Genomic DNA, 27361 nt, shown 5'->3' on the forward strand with positions numbered 1-27361 from the left:
CAGTGCGGATGTTGCCTGTAATCCATGGCCTCTTGTTGGGATATGTATGTACAGTCACTGTGGGGCCGACGTTGTCGATGCACTTATTAATGAAGCTGGTGACAGATGTGGGAAACTCCTCAATGCCATTGGACGAATCATTGAACGTATTCCATATTCCATAGAGCAGGGTTCCCCAACTGGCAGCAATTTTATTTGTTCCCCCAAAGTTTTCAGAGCAAAAAAAAAAAAAAAAGATTTAATTGTTGGACCTAAAATATTGTAAAAACTCTAGCATATCAGCTCTGAGTGATTTTCATTTAGGAAATCTGTATTACCACATATGTGCAACTATGGGGCTTCTTGTGATTAATTTGCAGTCTGCAAATTATTTGTAATTATATTCTGGCCCCCTGACCTTCCGTTCAAGAAAAAAAAAAATCAGCCCGCAGCTGAATTTAGTTGATGATCCCAGCCATAGAGTTATGTTCAGATTTGCCCAATGGAGGGCGAGGGAGAGCTTTGTATGCATCTCTGTGTGTGGAGTAAAGATGATCTACAGTTTTTTTTTGCCTCTAGCTGCACGGTGACATACTGGTAGAAATGAGGTACAACAGATTTCAGTTTTCAAAAACAACATTTTCATTCACATCTAAAATCAATGAATAAAAAAATCAGAAAACAGTAATATTTTACACACGCATGAAGGTACTCATAAGCAATCAATTCTGATGAAAAAAAACACAAATGTAAAAAATTGGTGCATATAGCGTTTTGGAAATAAATTCTTCAAATACATAATAATGTTCAGTCAACTATGAGACTCCAGGACCTCTTCTCTGTGGTTGCTTGCTCTGTTGTCTACCTCAAGTCTTGAGCTTCAATGGAAGACCTTGGTATTTCTGACTCATTATCATCGTCATGTCTTTATACACTTCCCATGTTTTGATATTTCCTATTTACTGTGTGTCATACCTTGAGATTTCAATTGTGCTTTTTTGCTAACCACGGTGTGTGTGTTTGTGTGTGTCTGTGTGTGTGTGTGTGTGTGTGCGTGCCTGCGTGTGTGTATTTTGTCTAGGCTGGAGAAACGGACCAGGTGACAAAAAATATGGTACACTGGATTTACCCAAACGCACACAACCAACGAAAGGTAAATATGTAGCATCTTTAGTGATCTGTGGATCTGCATTCCAAAGACCTACAGTGTGGAAAGCCTTAACCTTGGCATGAGGCATCTATAAAATGTATTGTGCATGATGTAGAATAGTTCCCAATGTGTTATAATGTCAAGAAGTGACTGGATTGTATGGGAACCAATCAGACACAAAAGTAGACTGTCTGAATGCTTTGATAGAACCACATGGTCCATACAAATGCTGTATGTCAGTTACTGTATGAGTACAATACAATATGGAATGGCTTGATGTGGTTTCTGTGGTTGCAGTACCTTCAGAAAGTATTCATACTCAAATCAAATTTGATTTGTCACATACACATGGTTAGCAGATGTTAATGCCAGTGTAGCGAAATGCTTGTGCTTTTAGTTCCGACCATGCAGTAATATCTAACCTAACAATTTCACAACAACTACCTTATACACACAGGTGTAAAGGAATGAATAAGAATATGTACATAAAAATATAGAAATGAGTGATGACCGAACGACATAGGCAAAATGCAGGTATAGAGTACAGTATATACATATGAGGTGAGTAATGTAGGGTATGTAAACATTATATAAAGTGGCATTGTTTAAAGTGGCTAGTGATACATTTATTACATACATTTTTCCATTATTAAAGCGGCTAGAGTTGAGTCAGTATGTTGGCAGCAGCCACTCAATGTTAGTGATGGCTGTTTAACAGTCTGATGGCCTTGAGACAGAAGCTGTTTTTCAGTCTCTCGGTCCCCGCTTTGATGGACCTCGATTGTGCATCTGTAAAAGTTTGTGTGGTTTTGGTGACAAGCCAAATTTCTTCAGCCTCCTAAGGTTGAAGAGGCGCTGCTGCTCCTTCTTCACCACGCTGTCTGTGTGGGTGGACCATTTCAGTTTGTCCGTGATGTGTAAGCCGAGAAACTTAACTTTATACCCTCTCCACTATTGTCCCGTCGATGTGGATAGGGGGCTGCTCCCTCTGCTGTTTCCTGAAGTCCACGATCATCTCCTTTGTTTTGTTGACATCGAGTATGAGGTTACTTTCCTGACAGCACACTCTGAGGGCCCTCACCTCCTCCCTGTAGGCCGTCTCGTCGTTGTTGGTAATCAAGCCTACCACTGTAGTGTCATCTGCAAACTTGATGATTGAGTTGGAGGCATGCACGGCCACGCAGTCCTGGGTGAACAGGGAGTTCAGGAGAGGGCTGAGAAGGCACCCTTGTGGGGCCCAGTGTTGAGGATCAGCGGGGTGGAGATGTTGTTACCTACCCTCACCACCTGGGGGAGGCCCGTCAGGAAGTCCAGTACCCAGTTGCACAGGGCGGGGTCGAGAACCAGGGTCTCGAGCTTAATGACGAGTTTGGAGGGTACTATGGTGTTAAATGCTGAGCTGCAGTTGATGAACAGCATTATTACATAGGTATTCCTCTTGTCCAGATGGGTTAGGGAAGTGTGCAGTGTGATGCGATTGCGTCGTCTGTGGACCTATTGGGGTAGTAAGCAAATTGGAGTGGGTCTAGGGTGTCAGGTAGGGTGGAGGTGATATGGTCCTTGACTAGTCTCTCAAAGCACTTCATGATGACGGAAGTGAGTGCTACGGGGCGGTAGTCGTTTAGCTCAGTTACCTTAGCTTTCTTGGGAGCAGGAACAATGGTGGCCCTCTTGAAGCATGTGGGAACAGCAGACTGGGATAAGGATTGATTGAATATGTCCGTAAACACACCAGCCAGCTGGTCTGCGCATGCTCTGAGGACGCGGCTGGGGATGCCGTCTGGGCCTGCAGCCTTGCGAGGGTTAACACGTTTAAATGTTTTACTCACGTTGGCTGCAGTGAAGGAGAGCCCGCAGGTTTTGGTAGCGGGCCGTGTCAGTGGCACTATATTGTCCTCAAAGCGTGCAATGAAGTTGTTTAGTTTGTCTGGGAGCAAGACATCATGGTCCGCGACGGAGCTGGTTTTTCTTTTGTAGTCCGTGATTGACTGTAGACCCTGCCACATACATGTCTCTATACTGACATTTAGCTTGTTTGATTGCCTTGCGGAGGGAATAGCTACACTGTTGGTATTCGGTCATGTTTCCGGTCACCTTGCCCTGATTAAAAGCAGTGGTTCGCGCTTTCAGTTTTGCGTGAATGCTGCCATCAATCCACGTTTCTGGTTGAGGAATGTTTTAATAGACGCTGTGGGTACAACATCACCGATGCACTTGCTACTAAACTCGCTCACCGAATAAGCGTATTCATCAATGTTGTTGTTGGAAGCTATGCGGAACATAATCCAGTCCAAGTGATCGAAGCGATCTTGAAGCGTGGAATCCAATTGGTCGGACCAGCTTTGAACAGACCTGAGCGCAGGTGCTTTCTGTTTTAGTTTCTGTCTATAGGCTGGGAGCAACAAAATGGAGTCGTGGTCAGCTGTTGTGTTACAGCCTGAATTCAAAATGGATTAAATTGTTGTTGTTTTTCCCCTCACCCATCGACACACAGTACTCCATAATGACAAAGTGAAAACATGTTTTTAGAAATGTTTGCAAATGTATTCATTTACAAAAGTATTCACACGCCTGAGTCAATATATGTTGGAATCACCTTTGGCAGCGATTACCAATGTAAGTCTTTCTGGGTAAATCTAAGAGCTTTGCATACCTGGATTAAACAATATTTGCACATTCTATTTAAAAGTCTTCAAGCTCTGTCAAGTTGGTTATTGATCATTGCTAGACAGCCATTTCCAAGTCTTTCCATAGATTTTCAAGCTGATTTTAAGTAAAAACTGTAACTACACCACGCGGTAACATTCAAAGTAATCTTGGTAAGCAACTCCAGTGGCCTTGTGTTTTAGGTTATTGTCCTGCTGAAAGGTGAATTTATCTCCCAGTGTCTGTTGGAAAGCAGACTGAACCAGCTTTTCCTCTAGAATTCTGCCTGTGCATAGCCATATTTTTATCCTAAAAAACTCCCTAGTCCTTGCCGATGACAAGCATACCCATAACATGATGCAACCACTACTTGAAAATATGAAGAGTGGTACTGTAATGTATTGTGTTTGCCACATTTATTGCAGTTTTACAGTATTGTATTGTCTTATTGCAAACAGGATTCATTTTGGGAATATTTTTATTCTGTACAGGCTTCCTTCTTTTCACTCTGCCATTTGGGTTAGTATTGTGGAGTAACTACAATGTTGTTGATCCATTGACAGTTTTCTCTTATCACAGTCATTTAACTCTGTGATTGTTTTAAAAGTGACCATTGGCCTCATGGTGAAATCTCTGAGCAGTTTCCTTCCTCTCAAGCAATTGAGTTAGGAAGGATGCCTGTATCTTTGTAGTGACTGGGTGTATTGATACACCATCCAAAGTGTAATTAATAACTTTGCATTGTTCAATGTCTGCTTTTTTTTTACCCATCTACCAATAGGTGCCCTTCCTTGCGAGGCATTGGAAAACCTCCCTGGTCTTTGTGGTTGAATCTGATTTTGAAATTCACAGATAATTGTATGTGTGGGGTACAGAGATGAGGTAGTTATTCAAAAGTAATGTTAAACACTATTATTGCACACAGAGTGAGTCCATGCAACTTATATGTTAAGCACATTTTTACTCCTGAACTTATTTAGGATTGCCATAACAAAGGGGTTGAATAGTTATTGACTCAAGACATTTTTGCTTTTAATTTGTATTAATTTGTAAAAATGTCTAAAAACAGAATTCCACATTGACATTGTAGGGAATTGTCTGAAAGCCAGTGACACAAATCTCAATTTAATAAATTTTAAATTCAGGCTGTAACACAAAGTCAAGGGGTGTGAATACTTTCTGAACGCCTTATATAGTGTTTGTATGTGCTTTTGTGTTTGAGGTGGGGGGAGGGAGCGGTGTGAACAGCTATTATAGGTTATATTCAGCATCAAATTAAGTGAGGATTTTAAGTATTTTGTGTCATGATGTGATCATACAACTCACTTCTTTATGACGTTGACATCATCGCAGAAGCTCTGCCGCTGTGGTTTAAATATGTTCAGATACATACATATTTATAAGTGAAACACAATGTAAGGCAAGATATTTAAAAAATCCCTGAGCATTGTAGCTGTCTTCTGATGTAGAAGTCGACAGGTTCAAATGGAAAGTTTGGTCATGGCCCACCAGAGCCCATCTGAGTGTGTATGAGGATTACTGATGACACTGGGTAGCCATCCAGGTAGCACAAGTCTATACCCTCAACAGAACCTGTGCGTCCGGATGTAGAGCCTTCCCGCTCTCCTGCCAGAGGATGCAATCCTTATGATAATCAGGTTACAAGTCCATGTAAGGATTAGACGGCATGTAAGCCTCGCAGCCAGCAGCAGCTTCCCAGCAGCTTCAGCTGGCTGAATATGGATGGAAAGCATCTGGAAGACAGCTTGTAACATAGTTCCTGTGTATTTTCACTCCTTATGTACTCTAGCCAGGCTGCTGGGGGTGTGGGTATAGCTAGAAGCCTCTCACTCCAGTAAAATAGTAGTCTGTGAAGGAATATGGCTGAAGTTAGTGGGGGATACCGTATGTACACAGATGGATTTGTTAGCGGAGAAGAGCTCTGTGAGAGCTGATAAGATGTGGAGCCTACAGCATTCAGTTGTTAATAATAGAATAGACATCCATGTTTACATGCTGTGTGGGTGTTTGTACAAAATGAAAGTTGGGAAAACATTTTAATTTCAAGCACAGTCCAAATCCCGTAGCCAGGCAGAACATTCCTTCAACATAAAACCAGTGTGAATATTGAATTTGCGCACACACAAGCATGGCTGAGCTTTTAATTGGGATTATTATCTATTTTGTGTACATTATATATTCTTTCTGAAATACTAATCCAATGATAATTTTGTGCTTCATAGTCTGACTTTGCGCTTCATAGCCTGTCTATATTCTCTAGAGGAGGCATCTGATAGATGGTAAATATTTGCTCCTTGTCTTGCAGTGATCTGTTCATGGTTCTGGACCATAAAACCATGACTATGAAAGAAGAGGTGTTTTGAGATTTTGTCTTTCATGTCATAGGAAACAACTATTGCATTTTTTATATCATCCTGCGCTAAATCGTCACACTTCGGCCTAAAAACTCCAAGCTGTCAGAAAAAGTATACTCTACCACTTCATAAAAGAAACAGTAGGGTGCAAGTCGTCAGTTCTATCACATCGTTTTTTCACTATAAAGTCTGAACTGTGCTAGCTTTATAAGCGCTATATGTGCTGTTTGGTTGCTGATTGGTGGCTTGAGAATCCACTGTGTCTCATCATATCAGTTCCAATGTGTATGAGAGTTCTCAACTGGTTGCAGATGTGCTGTTTCTCTCCCTCTTTCTCTGTAGGTCTGGAGCTGCTGTACCAGCCAGAGGTGGTGAGGCTGTACCTGTCTCTCCTCACTCGCAGTCAAAACCACAACACCCTGGAGGCAGCAGCCGGAGCTCTGCAGAACCTTGCTGCAGGTCACTGGGCTGTGAGTGAAGGGCAAAGGGGGAGAAGTTTATCTGAGGCTGTGGGAGAACAGAATATTTGTTTCTCATCCCCTCTCTACGCCCCCCCCCCCCTCCCTGTGTGATGGGTGTAATGAAATGTGGTTGAAAAGCTAGCATGTATATAAAAGTATGATGTGTGAATCCTCACAAGTAACACAATAGGGGTGTGCAATTTATACATGACATCCTTCTATTATTCTCTCTCTGTGCCTTTTCTCAGTGGTCCAGTTACATCCGGGCCACAGTTAGGAAGGAGAAAGGTCTGCCTGTCCTGGTGGAGCTACTGCGTTCAGATGGTGATAAAGTGGTCCGGGCTGTAGCTATTGCTCTACGCAACCTGGCCATAGATCGACGGAACAAAGACCTCATAGGTACATGCACATAAACACATATGCACACATCAATGCATGCACACACACACGATACATAATTTTACCCTTTGCCCCATAGGAAGCTATGCCATGAGGGACCTGGTCAGTAACCTGCCCAGTGGTCAGCAGCGACCAGCCAAGAACCTGGAAGGGGACACAGTGGTGGCCATTCTGAACACTATCCATGAGATCATCTCAGACAGCCCTGAGAATGCCCGTGGTCTCATACAGGGTCACAGCATCCAGAAACTGGTGGCCATCAACAAGACAAGGTAGATTATCATAGCATAGTATCTTTGGTGTTGGTTATGGGAGATGGTTTCAATTGGCGAGATGCTCAGTTCACCGTGTTGTACTCTCTCCTTTATGCTAGCTCTGGTTTATTCTGTTGTTTCTTTGCTAGCCAATCTGTGCGGGAGACCAAAGCAGCATCTCATGTCCTACAGACAGTGTGGGCCTACAAGGACCTGAGAAATAGCCTCTATAAGGGAGGCTGGAACAAGAGCCACTTTAAGGTTTCACATGGCATGCTGTAGAAGGCTGTATTCCCCATTCACTACACAGTCCAAATGGGTGGCACAAACACAGTCTGATATTGAGCACTGTATGGGACACAATTAGTTCATAATGGCATACTGAGTCTTCTTTCTTTTTTACCTTCAGTCAACCACTAGTGGAATACCCAAAAAAACTAAGAGCGGAAAGGCAGCCTATGATGACATCACACTCCCTCTGATGGAGAAAAACCAAGGTCAGCATGAGACTGTAGCTTCAGCATAAGTGTGTGTGTGTGTGTGTGTGTAGGGAGATTGACATCGAAATTGGAAGTCTATCCATTCCTGAAGACATCGGGAAATGTCTTCAAAATCGGCCACTAGGGGCAACAGTGAGCGCTATTACTATCAAGTAGACTTGAATAATCCCATGACTCTGGATCAGGTTAGTTGTTTGATCCCAGTCGTGGACACTGTTTTTTGTCATATCCCAAACAATAACCTTTACCTTAACCATTTGGAATGAGTGCCTAAACTTTACCCTTAACTTCGGTTTGGAGAAATGGAACATACAGGGCAGCAGGAGTCAACCCAGGGATTCAAAAACACTTCAATATTTGATCTTTGGAGCAAATTCGAAATTTTCCTCATTTAGATAACGTGGATGAATGTCTAATTCTGCAGTGAGACTGTGAGAACTTGTTGAAAGTATGTGTGTTCATGCAGATGTAGGATCTTCATTTGAGCCAGTTTTCTACAGTAGGAAAATAATCCTGCAGCCATAGGACATTTGGATTATTATGTGGATTGCAATGAATGGACATTTGTCTGTGTTTCTTTAGGGCAAATCAATTCTGAAAAGTGGAAATTAAACTTAAATTTTATAAGCCTTTTTAAAACTCAAATACACTACAAGTTTACATTTCCTGCTGTGCAGGAAAATTGTCAGAAACAAAAGAGTGATTCAATGAAGATCCTACATCTGTGTGTGAGCCTGTTTCTTGTCATTTGAACACAAAATGACCTTTGTTTATTGTATCCTGTCTGTTTTTCCCACAGATGGATACTCCACCGTGGAGCAGAGTGACAGAGTGGGTGATGGGTTACTCCAGGTCAGTAACACGGTACATATGAGCTCCTTACTATACCTAAGGTCAGGAGTTTTTCAATGGTGACTCACAAGATTTTAAGGGCCAGCGCAGTGAAAAATTTGATTTTCTTGTGTTTTATATCTATTTCTACACTATGAGGTTGGAATAACACTGTTGTAGTTCCATTTTATTGTAAGAGCTGTTTTAAAAGACTGAACATTTCTACCAGTTTTGGTGGGATGGAGGTTTGGCTTGCCTAGTGACATCACCAGGCGCTAAATTAGTTAGACCAATAAGAAAGAGTTCTAAACCTCTCTGCTAATAACAGCTATTTTTCAGTTTCCCCACTCAGACCACTCCCAGACAATCCTAGCAAAATTGTTCCTTGAGAAATGGCTCTTTACTAAGAAGCTATTTTTGTGTTTGTTTTCAATTAAAATTGTAAAAATTAAAAAAAATCACAGTGTGGTACTTACCTGTTACTCAGAAATTATTTGATATTGAGATACAAACAGCCGCACTGGACCTTTAACTAAATAATGGTTCTATTTTGTTGCAGAGTATCCCAGAGAGGAAGCACTTCATCAGGGCTGGAAGGCCTGCGGTGGGTCTGGTGGAACGCAAACCTCCACCCCTCGATTCCTGGGTCTGAGGTTGGCAGAAGGGATTATAGTGCAGGTAAATTACATTTCACTTAACCATTTTAGGATTGATGTTATACACATGTTCATTGCTTTTGCTATTGGGGGAGTCATAGATTATGAAAAAATGTATCATTGTTCTTTTTCCTTTACAGGAGACGTGGCAGTAAAAGAGCAAGTGGAACATCAACATTTGTGGAGGTCATTGTGGTGTTTATTCTTTAGACAGACTTTCTGTAGGTCAATTCACCATTCAGGACAACATGGTTATTCTCCCGCCAGAAAATCAGAATGGAGTGAATATAGGATCTTACATTTACATGTTCAAAGTGTTATTCAAACTCTGGCTGTAGTTGAACATAACCTCTACTATATTTGATACTTACTGGACAGTGGGATGAGTGGAGTGACACAGCTGAATGTAGTGCAGGATGAAAAACACAATACTAACACTTATGAAATTAGGATTTGTCAAAACATTTTCTTTTCTTGACCTGCCTTTTCCTCCAGTATTTCCATACTGTGTTTCACTCCTGCAAATTGTGCATTACTTTCATGTGAGAGACAAGTTGGAAATGGGATTGTAAATGTGTAATAAAAGATTCATATTCTAAATGAAGGCATTTATATTGTAATATTCATGTTATTTATTAACAGTTGTGAACGTTATCTTGTAACCAAAAATGGAATGGATACGTTAACATTATACACTACCAAGTAATAGTGCCATTTTATCAGGAGCTGACATGATGAATTTGCTATATGCAGTGTTTGTTCTTGCATCGCGATGTTGAACTGAAAATGTAAGCAAATAAAATCCATAATTTCTCAATGTTGTATGGACTTAAATTTATCATATTTGTTCTCGTCTTTTTCTACTATACAGTTTAATAGGGAATGTATCATTGACGCAGCATGTTGCTTAGCAGTTGTCCTGTGGTTATTTTACTTTCAGCATTATTTTACTTTCAGCATTGGACAGTTCCATATGATCGCTGTCTTGCTAAACTACAGTGCTTGGAACAGAGACGAGAAACACGAACGAAATGAAGGGTGTGTTCGGAGTGCGCTTTCGTAAATTCAGAGCATTGTCAGATTGTCCGTTCATAAATTCAGAGCGTTCTGGCCGAGAAGTAGGATTGAACGGCAGTCAAGCACCTGTAACAGTATAGACTTTACCCCTCGCCCCGACCAGGGCGCAAACCAGGGATGCTCTGCACACGTCAACAGTCACCATCGAAGCATCGTTACCCATTGCTTCACAAAAGCCGCGGCTCTTGCAGAGCAAGGGGAACCATTACTTCAAGGTCTCAGAGCAAGTGACGTCACCGATTGAAACGCCACTAGCGCGCACCACCGCTAACTAGCTAGCCATTTCACACCCAAGCTAACTGCCTAAAGTTGGCTAGCTTACTAGCCACTTACAGTCAAGTGAGAAAACACCTTACTCTGAACATTTTATGCCCTAGCAGAGATGGTGTTTTCATGTCATCTAGAGCGTTAGTGACTAACTGTGCTGCTGGCAACAATTTAATTACTTTTTTGCCACATTTACTGACACCTACCGGGTGTTTCGTGTTCATAAATTCATCAGTTATTCTGCGCTCTGGTACACTCAGGCAAGAGTGCTCTGAAATTGAAGTAGATCGCCAGAGTGAATTTACCAACCATAAGTGTGCAGCAAGTTTGAAGGGTAATGCATTTTTTTTGTTTATTATACCATTGATGATATCACTTCTTTGTTTACTTTAGCCAATGAATGACACATTTGTTACAAGATGAAACCAAAACATACTCAGCCAAAGGTGAAAAAAGGTAGCTACGTTTGAGTACACGCCTCAAGTTCAGCACATGGGGTTTACTAACAGCTTGCTAGCAACACATTGCTGTCCACCAAATTGGATGGTAGTTAATCAATCTCGTGTGGCTAGCTAAATTCATGTTATCTGAAATGCGCTAGCTAGCAGGCAAGGGCTAACTATGTTAGCTAAAGTTTGAATGCTGTCTTTCAATCATAAATGTAAAAAATAAAAGATTAGCTAACTAATAATGCTGGAAAAAGTTTAAGAAAAACACTGCTTTTTTCTTAGGTCCCAGAAGGAGAGAGGAGTCACTGAAAGGAAATGTTCACATTTATCTGGTGAGGACTTTAAATAATCTATTAGCTAGCTACAGCAGCTAGACAATCTAACTTAATGTCTATTTTTACATTTAAACCTGTTTATTCAATCATGCAGGAGAAGGGCCATCTACAGCCCCCCCCCCCCCCAGACCACTGCCCTTGCCCCACTGGGCCTCAGTAGCAAGTACCCCCTGCTCTCTCAGCTAAGACAAAGATGTGGATGCCAGTGCAAGAGACCTGGAAAGGAGAACCTTATGATAAGCCTTTGCTCAAATACACCACAGACCTCCCTATTGGTAGGCGCCACTGTGGACTTTGTCCAATAAAACGACCCATCCCCAACCTGACTGATAAGAGTGGTTCAAACATCCAGAGGCCCCACTCCGTTTAATCTCAGTGAGGCCAGACTTAGAGAAGCACATCAGGCAGAGAACCCTCCCTGGTGGTCAGCTGGTTAGGCCAGTGACTCAGACCAGAGCCCACCAAGCAACCCCCCCTCTGGAGACCAGAGCCCCCTTGACGTTTTCCTCTCACAGATCCCTTGTTAAGGTGCATGCTGCTGGAGGTGAGGACAGGGGAGGGAGAGGAGATGGTGGCTCCCTATCCCGTTCTCAGGGATCTTTGAGCCTCTGTTCTGATGCACCACCCCTGCTTTCCTCATCCGTCGCTATCAGAATAGTTTGAAATGGTACCAGGCCGTGCGCAATGAGAAGACCAAACATCATAAGAAGAAGCTTGAGCAGCTTTGTGATAAAGTAATCCCTATGCTCAGTATTTGCTCAATCCATCCATTTTAAAGGCCTTTTTAAAAAGTTCCAGGCTAACAGGGTATATGAGAGGAAGTGGGTTTGTCAACAAAATCTGAATATCGGCTCTCATAAGCAATATTACTGTTTTCTCTCACTTTTTCCCCCATTATGAGACATCAGAAGGGCCTCATGCTGAAAGAGGTAGGGACTTTATTCTACAACATTTGAGACATAAAAAAAGAATCATAGTCATTCTAATGCAATGTCAATGGTTACTGAATTTATTCCCTTCTATCTATGAATGTGATTTTCTTTTGCAAGATACCCTCTACTAATGATTGTAATTAGGGTTACAAAATTATGGGAAATATCAATAAATTCCCTGGTTTTCCAGAAATCCCAGTTGGAGGATTCACATAGTCAGGAGGGAATAAGCATGAAATGCAGAATCCTACAACCAAGATTTCTGGAAAACCAAGGAATTTATTGAAAGTTCCCATAATTTTGCAACCCTAATTGTAATGACCTATTCCCTGTCCTACCATTTGTTAGTAGGACCCTCTGGTATCCAGGCAATACCCACCACCACTCTGGATGCTGGGGAGGGGATGTCTGTCTTTAAACCCTACCCAGGAGTGAAGTTAAAATGGCACCGGAAGACGTTTTACGTGTGCTCCGGGCATGTGCTGACCAACTGGCAGGTGTCTTCACTGACATTTTCAACATGTCCCTGATTGAGTCTGTAATACCAACATGTTTCAAGCAGACCACCATAGTCCCTGTGCCCAAGAACACAAAGGCGACCTGCTTAAATTACTACAGACTCGTAGCACTCACGTCCGTAGCCATGAAGTGCTTTGAAAGGTTGGTAATGGCTCACAACACCATTATCCCATAAACCCTGGTCCCGCTCCAATTTGCATACCACTCAAACAGATCCACAGATGATTCAATCTCTATTGCACTCCACACTGCCCTTTCTCCCCTGGACAAAAGGAACACTTATGTGAGAATGCTATTCATTGACTACAGCTCAGCGTTCAACACCATAGTGCGTTCAACACCATAGTAGCCTCAAAGCTCATCACTAAGCTAAGGATCTTGGGACTAAACATCTCCCTCTGCAACGTGATCCTGGACTTCCTGACGGGCTGCCCCCAGGTGGTGAGGGTGGGTAGCAACACATCTGCCATGCTGATCTTCAACACTGGAGCTCCACAGGGGTGCGTGCTCAGTCCCCTCCTGTACTCCCTGTTCACCCATGACTGCATGGCCAGGCACGACTCCAACACCATCATTAAGTTTGCAGACAACACAACAGTGGTAGGCCTGATCACAGACAACGAGACAGCCTATAGGGAGGTCAGAGACCTGGCCGTGTGGTGCCAGAATAACAACCTATCCCTCAACGTAGCCAAGACTAAGGAGATGATTGTGGACTACAGGAAAAGGTGGACCGAGCACGCCCCCATTGCCCGGCGTACGGCCCAGTACATCACAGGGCCTAAGCTGCCTGCCATCCAGGACCTCTACACCAGGCGGTGTCAGAGGAAGTTCCTAAAAATTGTCAAAGACCCCAGCCACCCTAGTCATAGACTGTTCTCTCTACTACCGCATGGCATGCATTGTGTCCCGCCACCCACCAACCCCTCTTTTACACTACTGCTACTCTCTGTTCATCATATATGCATAGTCACTTTAACCATATGTACATACTACCTCAATCAGCCTGACTAACCGGTGTCTGTATGTAGCTTCGCTACTTTTATAGCCTCGTTACTATATATAGCCTGTCTTTTTACTGTTGTTTTATTTCTTTACTTACCCATTGTTCCCCTAACACCTTTTGCACTATTGGTTAGAGCCTGTAAGTAAGCATTTCACTGTAAGGTCTACCTACACCTGTTGTATTCGACGCACGTGACAAATAAACTTTGATTTGAAGAGGAAAAGGAGCCCGTTGTCAGAGAGATCCCCTGCCACCCAGCTGGGCGAGGAGATGGGACTGCTAGTCATGGCGCCGGCAGCTAGGCAGCAGTGCCTCAGACTCCCCAGCATCTAATGCGAGTGTCATGCTCAGCCCACCCTACACCCACTCCTCCCCCACAGATACCAGCGTTCCTCCTCTCCCTGCTCCTCTTTCTAGCACACCCCAATACTTTCCCCTTCCTTCTCTCTCAGTATGTCTTCCAGTGCCCTTAGCACCCCAGTACGCACACTGTTATTCACCTCAAAAGCCCCTTGTATCCCGACAACATGGGACTTTGAAGGGAGTCAATGCTCCACACCAGGAGCGACATCTCAGGAAATAGGACTACGTGTTGTGGGCTGGAGAGCTGTCCACCAGCAGCTAAAGGGACAGTAACTGTGCCAACCCTAAAGACTCTGTAACCATCCCTAAAGCTAGATGTCAAGTAGCTAGATGTCACACTCCATGCCCAGACATGTTCAATATTATAGAGGATACAGCGAAGCTAATTCTGATATGATAAGGAGCAGTGAAATGAAGACTTCAACACCAAAGAAAATAACTGAGAAATGTTCTCCTGCCATAGCTAAGACTTCCGTATCATCACATGCCAGTCCCACTCTGAAAGAATCTTAAGATTCCACCAGCTGACCCACGACTACAGAAACCAATGAAACCACCAGCCTCACCTGATGTTTCGTCAACTGAGCTAGACCTTGGGACACCCATCCCAGGCAGTAAGCCAACACTCACCTTCATTTTTTTCTACACTAATGATATACCACAGACCAAGAGATGTCCAGGTAAAAGTTCTAAATCCTCTCAAAAATGTTTTCTTGCCTCACATCATTATTTGGAAACGGTATATTGATGATATTTTTGTTCTATGGAGGGGTGATGCAAAACAGCTCCAGGCATTCCATGCTTTTCTTAACTCTTGTTCTGAGCATCTGAGATTTACTATGCAATCTGATACACATCAAATCAGTTTTCTTGATCTTCGGATCTTGTGTGAAGATAATGTTCTATACACTGATCTTTACAGGAAGCCTACTGATCGTAACAGCTTGTTGAGGGCTGATAGTTGTCACCCACTTCCCTTGAAAAATAGTTTGCACTACAGCCAATTCTGTCGAATCAAAAGAATTTGCAAAAAACAGATTAACAGAAATATGGCTGAGACGCAAAGAAAGTTCAAGGAGAGGGGCTACAAGAATGATCAGATTAATATTGCCATTGAGAAAATTCAAAACAAAACGAGACATGACCTTTTTCAAGGTCAGTCTTGCAAGTATTCTTGCATTCTAACTACCCGCTATTCAAAGTGCTCTGAACAAATTAAGGGAATTGTTCAAACAATGCCACATCCTAAAATCTGATGATAGTCTCGGTAATGTGTTTTCGGACCTTCCCCTGGTCATATTCTCGCGGGGCAGAAATCTCAGAGACCAATTGGTAAACTCTGATTTACCACCCCAAGATATTCCTGAACAATGTCTATTTGCGCCCCTACTGGATGGAAATTACAAATGTAACGGCTGTGCTCAATGCAATGGCACTTATAAATGTAGATCCTTCAAACACCCCAAAACAGGGAAACAGATCCCAATCCAAGGTGTTATCACATGCTCCACTAAGGAAGTTATCTTATATCTTGTCCTTGTGGTAAAAATTATGTAGGTAAAACAAAGCGCGAATTAAAAGTACGTATCTCAGAGCATCGTAGCACCATTAGGTGTAAAAACTTTACTTATCCAGTTGCGGCCCACTTCGAGGCAGGCCACTCGATTTCATCCCTACGTTATATCGGCATCGAACATGTCACCCTCCCTAGGAGAGGGGGTGACCTTGATAATTTATTGTTAAAACGAGAGGCTGCCTGGATCTTTAATTTAAAGACCCTTGCGCCCTTCGGTCTCAACGTAGACTTTGATCTGAAGCCATTCTTGTGATTGTGACTTTGCTATTGTAATTGTTTGTAAACTCATGTAGTCAAATTAATCTATGATCGTATGCTATTCATTTGTATGACATTTTAATATTTGATTATTAACCAATGATATTAGGCCACTCTTGGTCATGATTACAGACACCTGTGTCTTTTGACACTATAAAACGAGTCATCCCGCAGTGTTTGTGATTATACCCTGATGAAGACAGCTTGGAGAGTGTTCCTAGAGTGTGTGGCTCTCTTCTATTTTCAAAAAGTCCTAAGTTGCCATGTAAGTCATCTCCTCAGTCAACTACAGATCATCAGGAACACAAGTCTCCTCAAGATAAGTCCTAAAACCAAGACCTCTGATTCACCTAAATTAACACCTGCACAATCTTCATCAGAGAAGCAGACAGACAAAACTGAGTGTCATTTCAATACATCACCTCAGAGTGTTGTCAGTAGGAAGGCAGGGTCTGTAGCGTCACAACATGCTCTGTCCACCAAAAATACCAAATCCGAGTGCTGGAGGGAGACGGTTGTTACGCATGCCTCTATGAAGAGGGAGCACAACACCCTGCTACAACTCAACTCCCCGTGGTGTGAAAGAGGTATGGGACTGTAGATGCGAGTTAGGATGACAAAAGGCAGAGAATTTACAGTTTACAAGGAATTTATTCCATCACACGGTAATATGGGGAAAAGGGGCTGGACGGAACCAAAGCAAAGAAAGTAAATATCAAAGCCCCTTCTCCTATCTTACCTGCCTACCCACTACTTATCTAATGTAGCACCACCTGGTGTCCTAACCAAAATACAGGGGGTGTTCCGCCCAGGTCTTACCTAGTGTGCCTAAACAGTGAATATACTATGGGTATATGTATGCCCACGGGCCTCTTGCCTAAACACTCCCTAGGTGCCTTCCCCTTCCCCCCTGGGAAAAAATGAGACAGAATATTAAACAATTTCTCAAATCTAAGAAACAAAAGGACATCAAATAAGCTCTATCTGATAATGCAACAAACTAACAGTACATACCAACTGCCTGTATCACTCTCAGAAACAACAAACATAATATAGCCATCAGCCTCCTCTCTCAGCCATGCTCTTTCTGCAATGATCTCTCTACTGAACAACAGAATACTGGCTTTTATAACTGGAGAAGGAGTCTAATGGGATACAGCTGTAACTTGACTAGGGGGCGGGGTCAGCTCCAATTAGTCGTGGAGTCGACCCATCAGCTGCTTGGGGAGAATTCAGGAAGCCGTCTCCTGAAACACACAAGCTCCAACACAGAAACTGGGGAACTTAACAACTGTCAACCAACAAGAGTTTTCCTCCCAGTGACATTCGTCTTAATACTTAAGGTTCTACAATCACAGCTTGTGAGCCAAAGTCAAAGGAGGACAGTGGGAGGAAAGAGAGACCTTCCCTTCCTAGCCTTAGAGACATGAAGGAGACATGTATAGCCCTTTGACAGCCTGTAGTAGCTAAACTCTCCAGCGGATTGTCTAGGGCTCCGACTGACACACAGAGGCTGTTCAAGACCCCCTTCCCCGATAACCCCTCACCCAAGATTCAGAGTAGAGGTCTTCACGGATCTACCCAGGATCAGAGGATCCAAGAGCCGATCCAGGATCAGAGCTCGTCTATGCGGCCCACCTCCAGCACAACCAACAACCCAGAAAGAAGACCTGCAGAGAGAGAGAGAGAGAGAGAGAGAGAGGTCCACCCTCACCCAGAAGGCTTTAGAAAGAAAACAAGACTGCTAGAGGACAGGAGGACTTTAGTTCTAAAGTCAAAATACAATGCACCAACTCAAAAACCCTCTAACTCTCACAAGGGTTGGACAAATGTACCCTCACCCTTCCAGAATCCTCCACCTGCGAGAAATGGTTCTCAGTCACACTCCAAAAAGACCAAAGGCACCCACTCACCCACAGCTCAGATTAACTGTAAATTAATATGGATTAAGTACAAGTGAAAGAGTAGACGCTTGTTGCTATGGAATAGTAGTCAGAGATGTTTTGCATTCTACAAGATCTGTGTGTGATGGGTGAGGACATGGATGGAAGTGAGTGTGCCAAAGGGCACTTGTTTATCTATGACTGTGTGTTCACTAGCTACTTATCTACAGTATATTTAGTGGGGCAAAAAAATATTTTGTCAGCCACCAATTGTGCAAGTTCTCCCACTTAAAAAGATGAGAGAGGCCTGTAATTTTCATCATAGGTACACTTCATCTATGACAGACAAAATGAGAAAAAAAATCCAGAAAATCACATTGTAGGAATTTTAATTAATTTATTTGCAAATTATGGTGGAAAATAAACTTTTGTTATTGACCAAATACTTATCTCAATACTTTGTTATATACCCTTTGTTGGCAATGACAGAGGTCAAACGTTTTCTGTAAGTCTTCACAAGGTTTTCACACACTGTTGCTGGTATTTTGGCCCATTCCTCCATGCAGATCTCCTCTAGAGCAGTGATGGTTTTGGGGCTGTTGCTGGGCAACACAGACTTTCAACTCCCTCCAAAGATTTTCTATGGGGTTGAGATCTGGAGACTGGCTGGGCCATTCCAGGACCTTGAAATGCTTCTTACGAAGCCACTCCTTCGTTGCCCGGGCGGTGTGTTTGGGATCATTGTCATGCTGAAAGACCCAGCCACGTTTCATTTTTCTAATGGATAGGAGGTTTTCACTCAAAATCTCACGATACATGGCCCCATTCATTCTTTCCTTTACACGGATCAGTCGTCCTGGTCCCTTTTGCAGAAAATAGCCCCAAAGCATGATGTTTTCACCCCCATGCTTCACAGTAGGTAGGGTGTTCTTTGGATGCAACTCAGCATTCTTTGTCCTCCAAACACGACGAGTTGAGATTTTACCAAAAAGTTATATTTTGGTTTCATCTGACCATATGACATTCTCCCAATATTCTTCTGGATCATCCACATGCTCTCTAGCAAACTTCAGACGGGCCTGGACATGTACTGGCTTAAGCAGGGGACACGTCTGGCACTGCAGGATTTGAGTCCCTGGCGGCGTAGTGTGTTACTGATGGTAGGCTTTGTTACTTTGGTCCCAGCTCTCTGCAGGTCATTCACTAGGTCCCCCCGTGTGGTTCTGGGATTTTTGCTCAACGTTCTTGTGATCACTTTGACCCCACGGGGTGAGATCTTGCGTGGAGCCCCAGATCGAGGGAGATTATCAGTGGTCTTGTATGTCTTTCATTTCCTAATAATTGCTTCCACAGTTGATTTCTTCAAACCAAGCTGCTTACCTATTGCATATTCAGTCTTCCCAGCCTGGTGCAGGTCTACAATTTTGTTTCTGGTGTCCTTTGACAGCTCTTTGGTCTTGGCCATAGTGGAGTTTGGAGTGTGACTGTCTGAGGTAGTGGACAGGTGTCTTTTATACTGATAACAAGTTCAAACAGGTGCCATTAATACAGGTAACGAGTGGAGGACAGAGGAGCCTCTTAAAGAAGAAGTTACAGGTCTGTGAGAGCCAGAAATCTTGCTTGTTTGTAGGTAAATTCATTAAAAATCCTACAATGTGATTTTCTGGATTTTTTTTTCTCATTTTGTCTGTCATAGTTGAAGTGTACCTATGATGACAATTATAGGCCTCTCTCATCTTTTTAAATGGGAGAACTTGCACAATTGGTGGCTGACTAAATACTTTTTTGTCCCACTGTATGTCCTCTGTTCACTCCATACTGTAGCTAAAGTACCAGGAGAGAAGACAGGCTTTCAGAATATCAGATCCCCCCCTGCCCCACAGCAGGTACCTCAGGAGCCAGTGTCCCCTCTCCTGTCCCCTTGCTACAGACCTAGCCCCAGTAGTCCAGAGCCCAAGGCACTCAATGACATGGATAAGCTATCTGCTTGGTGTGCCACCCACCTCCACCCTTGGCCTCTGCCCTTCACCTGAAGACTCTGGTACATCCTCAACCCCTGGCCTCTGCCCTTCACCTGAAGACCCTGGTGCACCCTCCACCCCTGGCCTCTGCCCTTCACCTGAAGACTCTGGTACATCCTCAACCCCTGGCCTCTGCCCTTCACCTGAAGACCCTGGTATATCCTCCACCCCTGGCCTCTGCCCTTCACCTGAAGACTCTGGTACATCCTCAACCCCTGGCCTCTGCCCTTCACCTGAAGACCCTGGTATATCCTCCACCCCTGGCCTCTGCCCTTCACCTGAAGACCCTGGTACATCCTCCACCCCTGGCCTCTGCCCTTCACCTGAAGACCCTGGTACATCCTCCACCCTGGGCCTCTGCCCTTCACCTGAAGACCCCGGTACATCCTCCACCCCTGGCCTCTGCCCTTCACCTGAAGACCCCGGTACATCCTCCACTCCTGGCCTCTGCCCTTCACCTGAAGACCCTGGTGCACCCTCCACCCCTGGCCTCTGCCCTTCACCTGAAGACCCCGGTACATCCTCCACTCCTGGCCTCTGCCCTTCACCTGAAGACCCTGGTGCACCCTCCACCCCTGGCCTCTGCCCTTCACCTGAAGACCCTGGTGCACCCTCCACCCCTGGCCTCTGCCCTTCACCTGAAGACCCTGGTGCACCCTCCACCCCTGGCCTCTGCCCTTCACCTGAAGACCCTGGTGCATCCTCCACCCCTGGCCTCTGCCCTTCACCTGAAGACCCTGGTGCACCCTCCACCCCTGGCCTCTGCCCTTCACCTGAAGACCCTGGTGCACCCTCCACCCCTGGCCTCTGCCCTTCACCTGAAGACCCTGGTACATCCTCAACCCCTGGCCTCTGCCCTTCACCTGAAGACCCTGGTGCACCCTCCACCCCTGGCCTCTGCCCTTCACCTGAAGACCCTGGTGCATCCTCAACCCCTGGCCTCTGCCCTTCACCTGAAGACCCTGGTATATTCTCCACCACTGACTCATCTTTTCATTTGGACCCTGGCCAGCCCCCATGGACTGAAGAACTACGACTCCTCCGGCAAAGACTCAGTAGGCCTAGCCAAGGGTTCAACCCTTAGTTTCCCAACCACACCCAGCTACCCTCCAGACTAGACGACACACACAGGACAGGTGAAAGAAGGCATTTTAGTGATCATGCTTGTTTCGCTCACTCTTTTTTCTGCTCTAATGTAGATTTTGTTTTAACCCTGAGTGTCCTCATTTGACAGTGTGCTTTCACATTGATCCTCCTCTATACAGAGGGAAGAGACATCTACACAATCAATGGCACCACCACCGAAAAATAATACAAAGATGTGAGTCACACATGCTGCCTTTTAGCTGCACAAAACATGTTTACACACACACACACAGCAACCCCTGGCTGTAAGATATTTCCCTGGTGTAGTGCATGCAGACCCACACGGTATAGACTATGAACCCTGTGTTCACCATAGCTTTATTTCATCTTTTGGGGAGTATTGTCTTTGTGAATTCCCAGGTGAGAGAGGTTAGGATGAAGATAAGACTACAACATGCTGCACTGTGGAGCTGCAAGGATTCAGAAAGCAGCTGTTCAGAGACAGGACTTGCCTGACTTCACTTCAACAGGCTGAACATCTGCTCATACACCTGGGTTGTGTTTCTAACCTGTTCTTTGAGATGTATTTGGATAGAATAATTGAATAAGTACAGAGTCAAATATGTTTTGTAATTATATATTTTCCACTGGACTGGTTGTTCACCTTGAATGTATGCTTTTAATGCTTGTGATACTGCTTTAGTTTGAGATCGGATTTGATCTTGCTTTCATTTTAACAAGCAGTCTGAAGAGTATAATGTTTTTTTTCCTGTCCTCAAAATACAGTACACTGGGCATGCTGAATGTTGCACATGTGACCACAGGAGGGCAGTCTCATGCCAACCTAAAGATGTCATGACCTAGTCATAATGAAACGGGATAAAGGAAATCAGTGAATGTGAATATTGAACATCAATAAAACTTTTGACTTATTGAGAACCCTAAATCTATGCAACATTCTGTTTAGATTTGTTTGCTTGCATGATAAGTTACCACATGACAAGCTTCTGATGTGCTTACCCTACAGCACAGACAGACTCTTGTCAGAGGTTCCTTTATTAACCATTCAGTCATGAGTCCACTACATTTCCTTATGTCAGATAGCGCAATGGACACACACACATACCACACGGGTTCTGCTTTGTCTTTATTGAATGTCCAAACCATTCCCTCTGGCCTCTTACAGTTTCTCTCAATCACTTTGGCACATTTTTCAGATGCCAGTGCTATATTTTCAAAACTCAACACAAAGCTCATTACTGATAATGAACCATGTCTTATGTTCAGCGCCTTTGATTGTGCATACATTGGAGTTGAACGCATCTTTCACCTCCGAGTCATTCAAGTTTGACATACCATGACAACATTTTGTTAGCAAGAAATCATTTTCATAATGGATCATTTTGAAGTGCTAAATAGGAATAATAGAGGGTAAATACAATTTTCCATACAGTATTTAGCTATGTACCAGTATGTACCAATTTTCATGTTGATCGCAAACAAGTTCATTTGAATCCTAAAAGCCCAACAGGGGTACATTTTGACCTTCTGAAATTGTAGGAATTTGTCAAGCCACTAGTTACTGACAAGAAACAATTCACGATGATTTTTGTGTTACTACGGAGGAATGAAAAATCACCTCTCGTATATATTAGTGGTGTGCTGCTAAGCGATAAATGTTGACTCAATGGTTTACTTTGTGATAAAAGCACCACATTTTGCACAGAGGTAGATGTACAGTTGAAGTTGGAAGTTTACATACACCTTAGCCAAATACATTTAAACTCAGTTTTTCACAATTCCTGACATTTAATCAGAGTAAAAATTCCCTGTCTTTCAAGTTGTCGATATAGGCCTCGTTTTATTGTGGATATAGATACTTTTGTACCCGTTTCCTTCAGCATCTTCACAAGGTCCTTTGCTGTTGTTCTGGGATTGATTTACACTTTTTGCAACAAAGTACATTCATCTCTAGGAGACAGAACGCATCTCCTTCCTGAGCGGTATGATGGCTGCGTGGTCCCATGGTGTTTATTCTTGCGTACTATTTTTTGTACAGATGAACGTGGTACCTTCAGGTGTTTGGAAATTGAATATATATATACAGTGCCTTGCGAAAGTATTCGACCCCCTTGAACTTTGCGACCTTTTGCCACATTTCAGGCTTCAAACATAAATATATAAAACTGTATTTTTTTGTGAAGAATCAACAACAAGTGGGACACAATCATGAAGTGGAACGACATTTATTGGATATTTCAAACTTTTTTAACAAATCAAAAACTGAAAAATTGGGCGTGCAAAATTATTCAGCCCCCTTAAGTTAATACTTTGTAGCGCCACCTTTTGCTGCGATTACAGCTGTAAGTCACTTGGGGTATGTCTCTATCGGTTTTGCACATCGAGAGACTGACATTTTTTTCCATTCCTCCTTGCAAAACAGCTCGAGCTCAGTGAGGTTGGATGGAGAGCATTTGTGAACAGCAGTTTTCAGTTCTTTCCACAGATTCTCGATTGGATTCAGGTCTGGACTTTGACTTGGCCATTCTAACACCTGGATATGTTTATTTTTGAACCATTCCATTGTAGATTTTGCTTTATGTTTTGGATCATTGTCTTGTTGGAAGACAAATCTCCGTCCCAGTCTCAGGTCTTTTGCAGACTCCATCAGGTTTTCTTCCAGAATGGTCCTGTATTTGGCTCCATCCATCTTCCCATCAATTTTAACCATCTTCCCTGTCCCTGCTGAAGAAAAGCAGGCCCAAACCATGATGCTGCCACCACCATGTTTGACAGTGGGGATGGTGTGTTCAGCTGTGTTGCTTTTACGCCAAACATAACGTTTTGCATTGTTGCCAAAAGTTCAATTTTGGTTTCATCTGACCAGAGCACCTTCTTCCACATGTTTGGTGTGTCTCCCAGGTGGCTTGTGGCAAAATTTAAACAACACTTTTTATGGATATCTTTAAGAAATGGCTTTCTTCTTGCCACTCTTCCATAAAGGCCAGATTTGTGCAATATACGACTGATTGTTGTCCTATGGACAGAGTCTCCCACCTCAGCTGTAGATCTCTGCAGTTCATCCAGAGTGATCATGGGCCTCTTGGCTGCATCTCTGATCAGTCTTCTCCTTGTATGAGCTGAAAGTTTAGAGGGACGGCCAGGTCTTGGTAGATTTGCAGTGGTCTGATACTCCTTCCATTTCAATATTATCGCTTGCACAGTGCTCCTTGGGATGTTTAAAGCTTGGGAAATCTTTTTGTATCCAAATCCGGCTTTAAACTTCTTCACAACAGTATCTCGGACCTGCTTGGTGTGTTCCTTGTTCTTCATGATGCTCTCTGCGCTTTTGACGGACCTCTGAGACTACCACAGTGCAGGTGCATTTATACGGAGACTTGATTACACACAGGTGGATTGTATTTATCATCATTATCATTTAGGTCAACATTGGATCATTCAGAGATCCTCACTGAACTTCTGGAGAGAGTTTGCTGCACTGAAAGTAAAGGGGCTGAATAATTTTGCACGCCCAATTTTTCAGTTTTTGATTTGTTAAAAAAGTTTGAAATATCCAATAAATGTCGTTCCACTTCATGATTGTGTCCCACTTGTTGTTGATTCTTCACAAAAAATACAGTTTTATATCTTTATGTTTGAAGCCTGAAATGTGGCAAACGGTCGCAAAGTTCAAGGGGGCCGAATACTTTCGCAAGGCACTGTATATATAAATATATATATAAATATATAAATATATTTTATTTAATAAATCAATAATTTATTTCCATACATATATGTTTCATATCAATATAATTAAATTTTTCTCATAATAGCAGAAACAAGTGTCATTAATATTAACAATGGACGATTCCACCCTTTCATTGATAGTAATGCTGCAGCAATGTGGCACTTTCAGAGCAGGGAAGGGAAAACAAATAAGAAAGAAAATTACATTTTTTCAGAAAAATTACCACAGCTAACACATTTCTTTTGTAAAGAGACAGGGCCGCTAATAATACTTCCATCGTCAGCGAGGCAGAGGGCATAAGTCATAAAGGCGACGAGGCCAGAGACAGTCCCAGGCCTAGCTAGAACTTCAACAACCACTAGCATTAGCCTGGCTTGCAATTCAACCAGTAGCATGACGTGGAATATTCTAATCAAGTGAGAGAGACTTTGTCATTTCTTCAAACAATTATCTTAATTTAATATTGATTAATTATTGCCATAATGAGACTGGTCGACCCCACACTCTTGAGTGTTGGACCGAGAGCCTAATCTTTACAGAAAATATTGGTTCTTATATAGCGGACACTAAAAATGCTTAGTCATGGCTGGTTCCACCCCACCCATGCAGATCGGGGGCATCATAAGCAACTTTGGGTTAATATTGTGGTTAACTCCCACCCGGTTTAGTCTCCCAGATCCAAGGATGATTTTGAGACAATTAAGGATTTTTCTTCTCCTAAACTATCTCTAGTAAAACCTATTATTGACAATACACCCAGATTAGCTGCAGGGAGCTAGAGTAGAGACCATAAAAACACAGCATTAGTAGAACAGAAATGTCTTACTATTGTTAAATATATAATTGTTAAATATCAAACAAATCAGCGAAATATGTATTTTTTCTCTCACATTCATTACTGCCTTTGTTGCATCATCATTAGTAGCGGCTAGCACTAGCAGCAGCGTGTTCAGTCAAGGTGGAGGGATGGAGAACTTTCAGCTAGATGGGGAGACACACCTGCATTGCCATGATGAACCAGGACCATTCCCCAGTGAAATTGGGCATCAACTCAGACCTGAGCTCCACAGTAAGTACACAGTTATTTTGTTCCCACTACCTGGTATAAAAAGTAAAAAATAAAAAAAACGTAATATTTTTCATAAACATTCTTTCCAATTAATCTGATCTCTCCTCTTCTCCATTTTATCCCTGCCTCTTTTTTCTTCCCTCTCTCTGCAGATTGTTCTGATGCAGTATGATTTCAGCATGTCTGTGTTCCTCCCTGATGAGGTCACTGCCAACATGTCCCTAATGGAGGAGAGCCTGATGGCTGAAAGTTTGTCTAGGACCTCTCCCTCACATTGCCTTCCTAGAGTTGAGCTACTCTGCTTACCTCTGCTCACTGGCCAGGATGAGTATTCATTCATTCAACCTCATCCTGTCTTCAAATGGTTGTCTCCCTCCTCCTCTACCCCTCTCTTCTAAACCCTTAGGACCAATAAAACGTCATTAAAATTAACATTTCTTTAAAAAATATGATGGAAGATAATATGTGTAAGGTCAGGTGTATATAATGAGTTAATGTCAAAAGTGGAGGGAATCATCTCAGTTTCTAACCTGTCAAGGACATGGTGCCTTCTCCCTCTCTCCAGGTCTATCTGATTGGCGGACACAGACATGATGAAGATCACCAATCAGGCAGCAAAGCACAGCAACCTCATTGACAAGGTGGCACACACACACACACACACACAGACTTAGCAGGTCCTAAGAGGGGACCAGCCAATAAATATAATATTTACTCATCTAAAGCTATCCCTTTAAATATGGTGTACCTTTAATTTGAATTTTCTCAACAGACTCACAAGAATATATATCGAGAGACAGGTTCAGAATAGGCATCAAGGAACGAAAGCCATCTAAATACGCGCATATTTGACTCAATTTCAGGACCAATTGGTAGATTTAAAAAAATTATCTGATATTGTAGATTACTTAGGGTTAAGAAAGTATGTATGAATCATACATGAACAAGGTGGGAGATCCTCTAAGCACAAAATGTATTTTAAGGAATCAAAAAACACTGCGTTTTGATTCATCCTGAAAGTTGCCATATTCAATTGTTCAAGCCATGAAATATTGGAAGGTGAGAAATGTGTACAATAGGGGTTGAATAATAGTCCTATATATATATATATGTATATATATATATATATATGTATATATATATATATATATATCTACCCTAATCCTCATTAATCACGGAACTGTGATGACAATGGTCCAGTTGTCATGAACCGTGCTCCAGGCTCAAAGTTTAAACTGCTGCAGCATGTATGGTCTAACTTCCATAATGATTCAAATAGGCTACATGTCTCAAATTATTGGTGATCACTGCCGCAAAGTCATAATAATGGCTAAACCCAGCCTATTTCAGCAATCGTTCTTCTTAAAATCTGATATTAAACCAAACCCTAACCTCAACCACACTGCTAACCTTATGCCTAACCCTAACCTAAATTAAGACCAACGAACACATTTTGGTTTTCATGAGTTGTTACGATATAGCTACTAAAGTCCATTTGAACCTCTAAATAGCCTAATATGA

The 27361-nt window shown here is 42.8% G+C and overlaps 1 protein-coding gene across 2 annotated transcripts in view; it reads left to right on the forward strand.

Annotated features, from left to right (window-relative positions):
• The window catches only part of LOC139422867 (splicing regulator ARVCF-like), a 39860-nt gene extending 29792 nt beyond the window's left edge, over positions 1-10068 (forward strand). The window contains exons 9-17 of one of the 2 annotated variants that reach the window (XM_071174293.1): positions 1061-1132; positions 6493-6620; positions 6860-7010; positions 7090-7282; positions 7414-7525; positions 7674-7761; positions 8564-8616; positions 9155-9273; positions 9392-10068. In XM_071174293.1, coding sequence (XP_071030394.1) covers positions 1061-1132; positions 6493-6620; positions 6860-7010; positions 7090-7282; positions 7414-7525; positions 7674-7761; positions 8564-8616; positions 9155-9247 — 890 coding nt within the window. In that variant the 3' untranslated portion in view covers positions 9248-9273; positions 9392-10068. Of the gene's footprint in view, positions 1-1060; positions 1133-6492; positions 6621-6859; positions 7011-7089; positions 7526-7673; positions 7762-8563; positions 8617-9154; positions 9274-9391 lie in introns of those variants that run through there. The other variant, XM_071174292.1, reaches the window with a different exon arrangement.
• The last annotated feature ends 17293 nt before the right edge of the window (positions 10069-27361 follow it).

The sequence above is a fragment of the Oncorhynchus clarkii genome, chromosome 12 (genome assembly GCF_045791955.1).
Source record: "Oncorhynchus clarkii lewisi isolate Uvic-CL-2024 chromosome 12, UVic_Ocla_1.0, whole genome shotgun sequence".
Taxonomy (NCBI): Eukaryota; Metazoa; Chordata; class Actinopteri; order Salmoniformes; family Salmonidae; genus Oncorhynchus; species Oncorhynchus clarkii.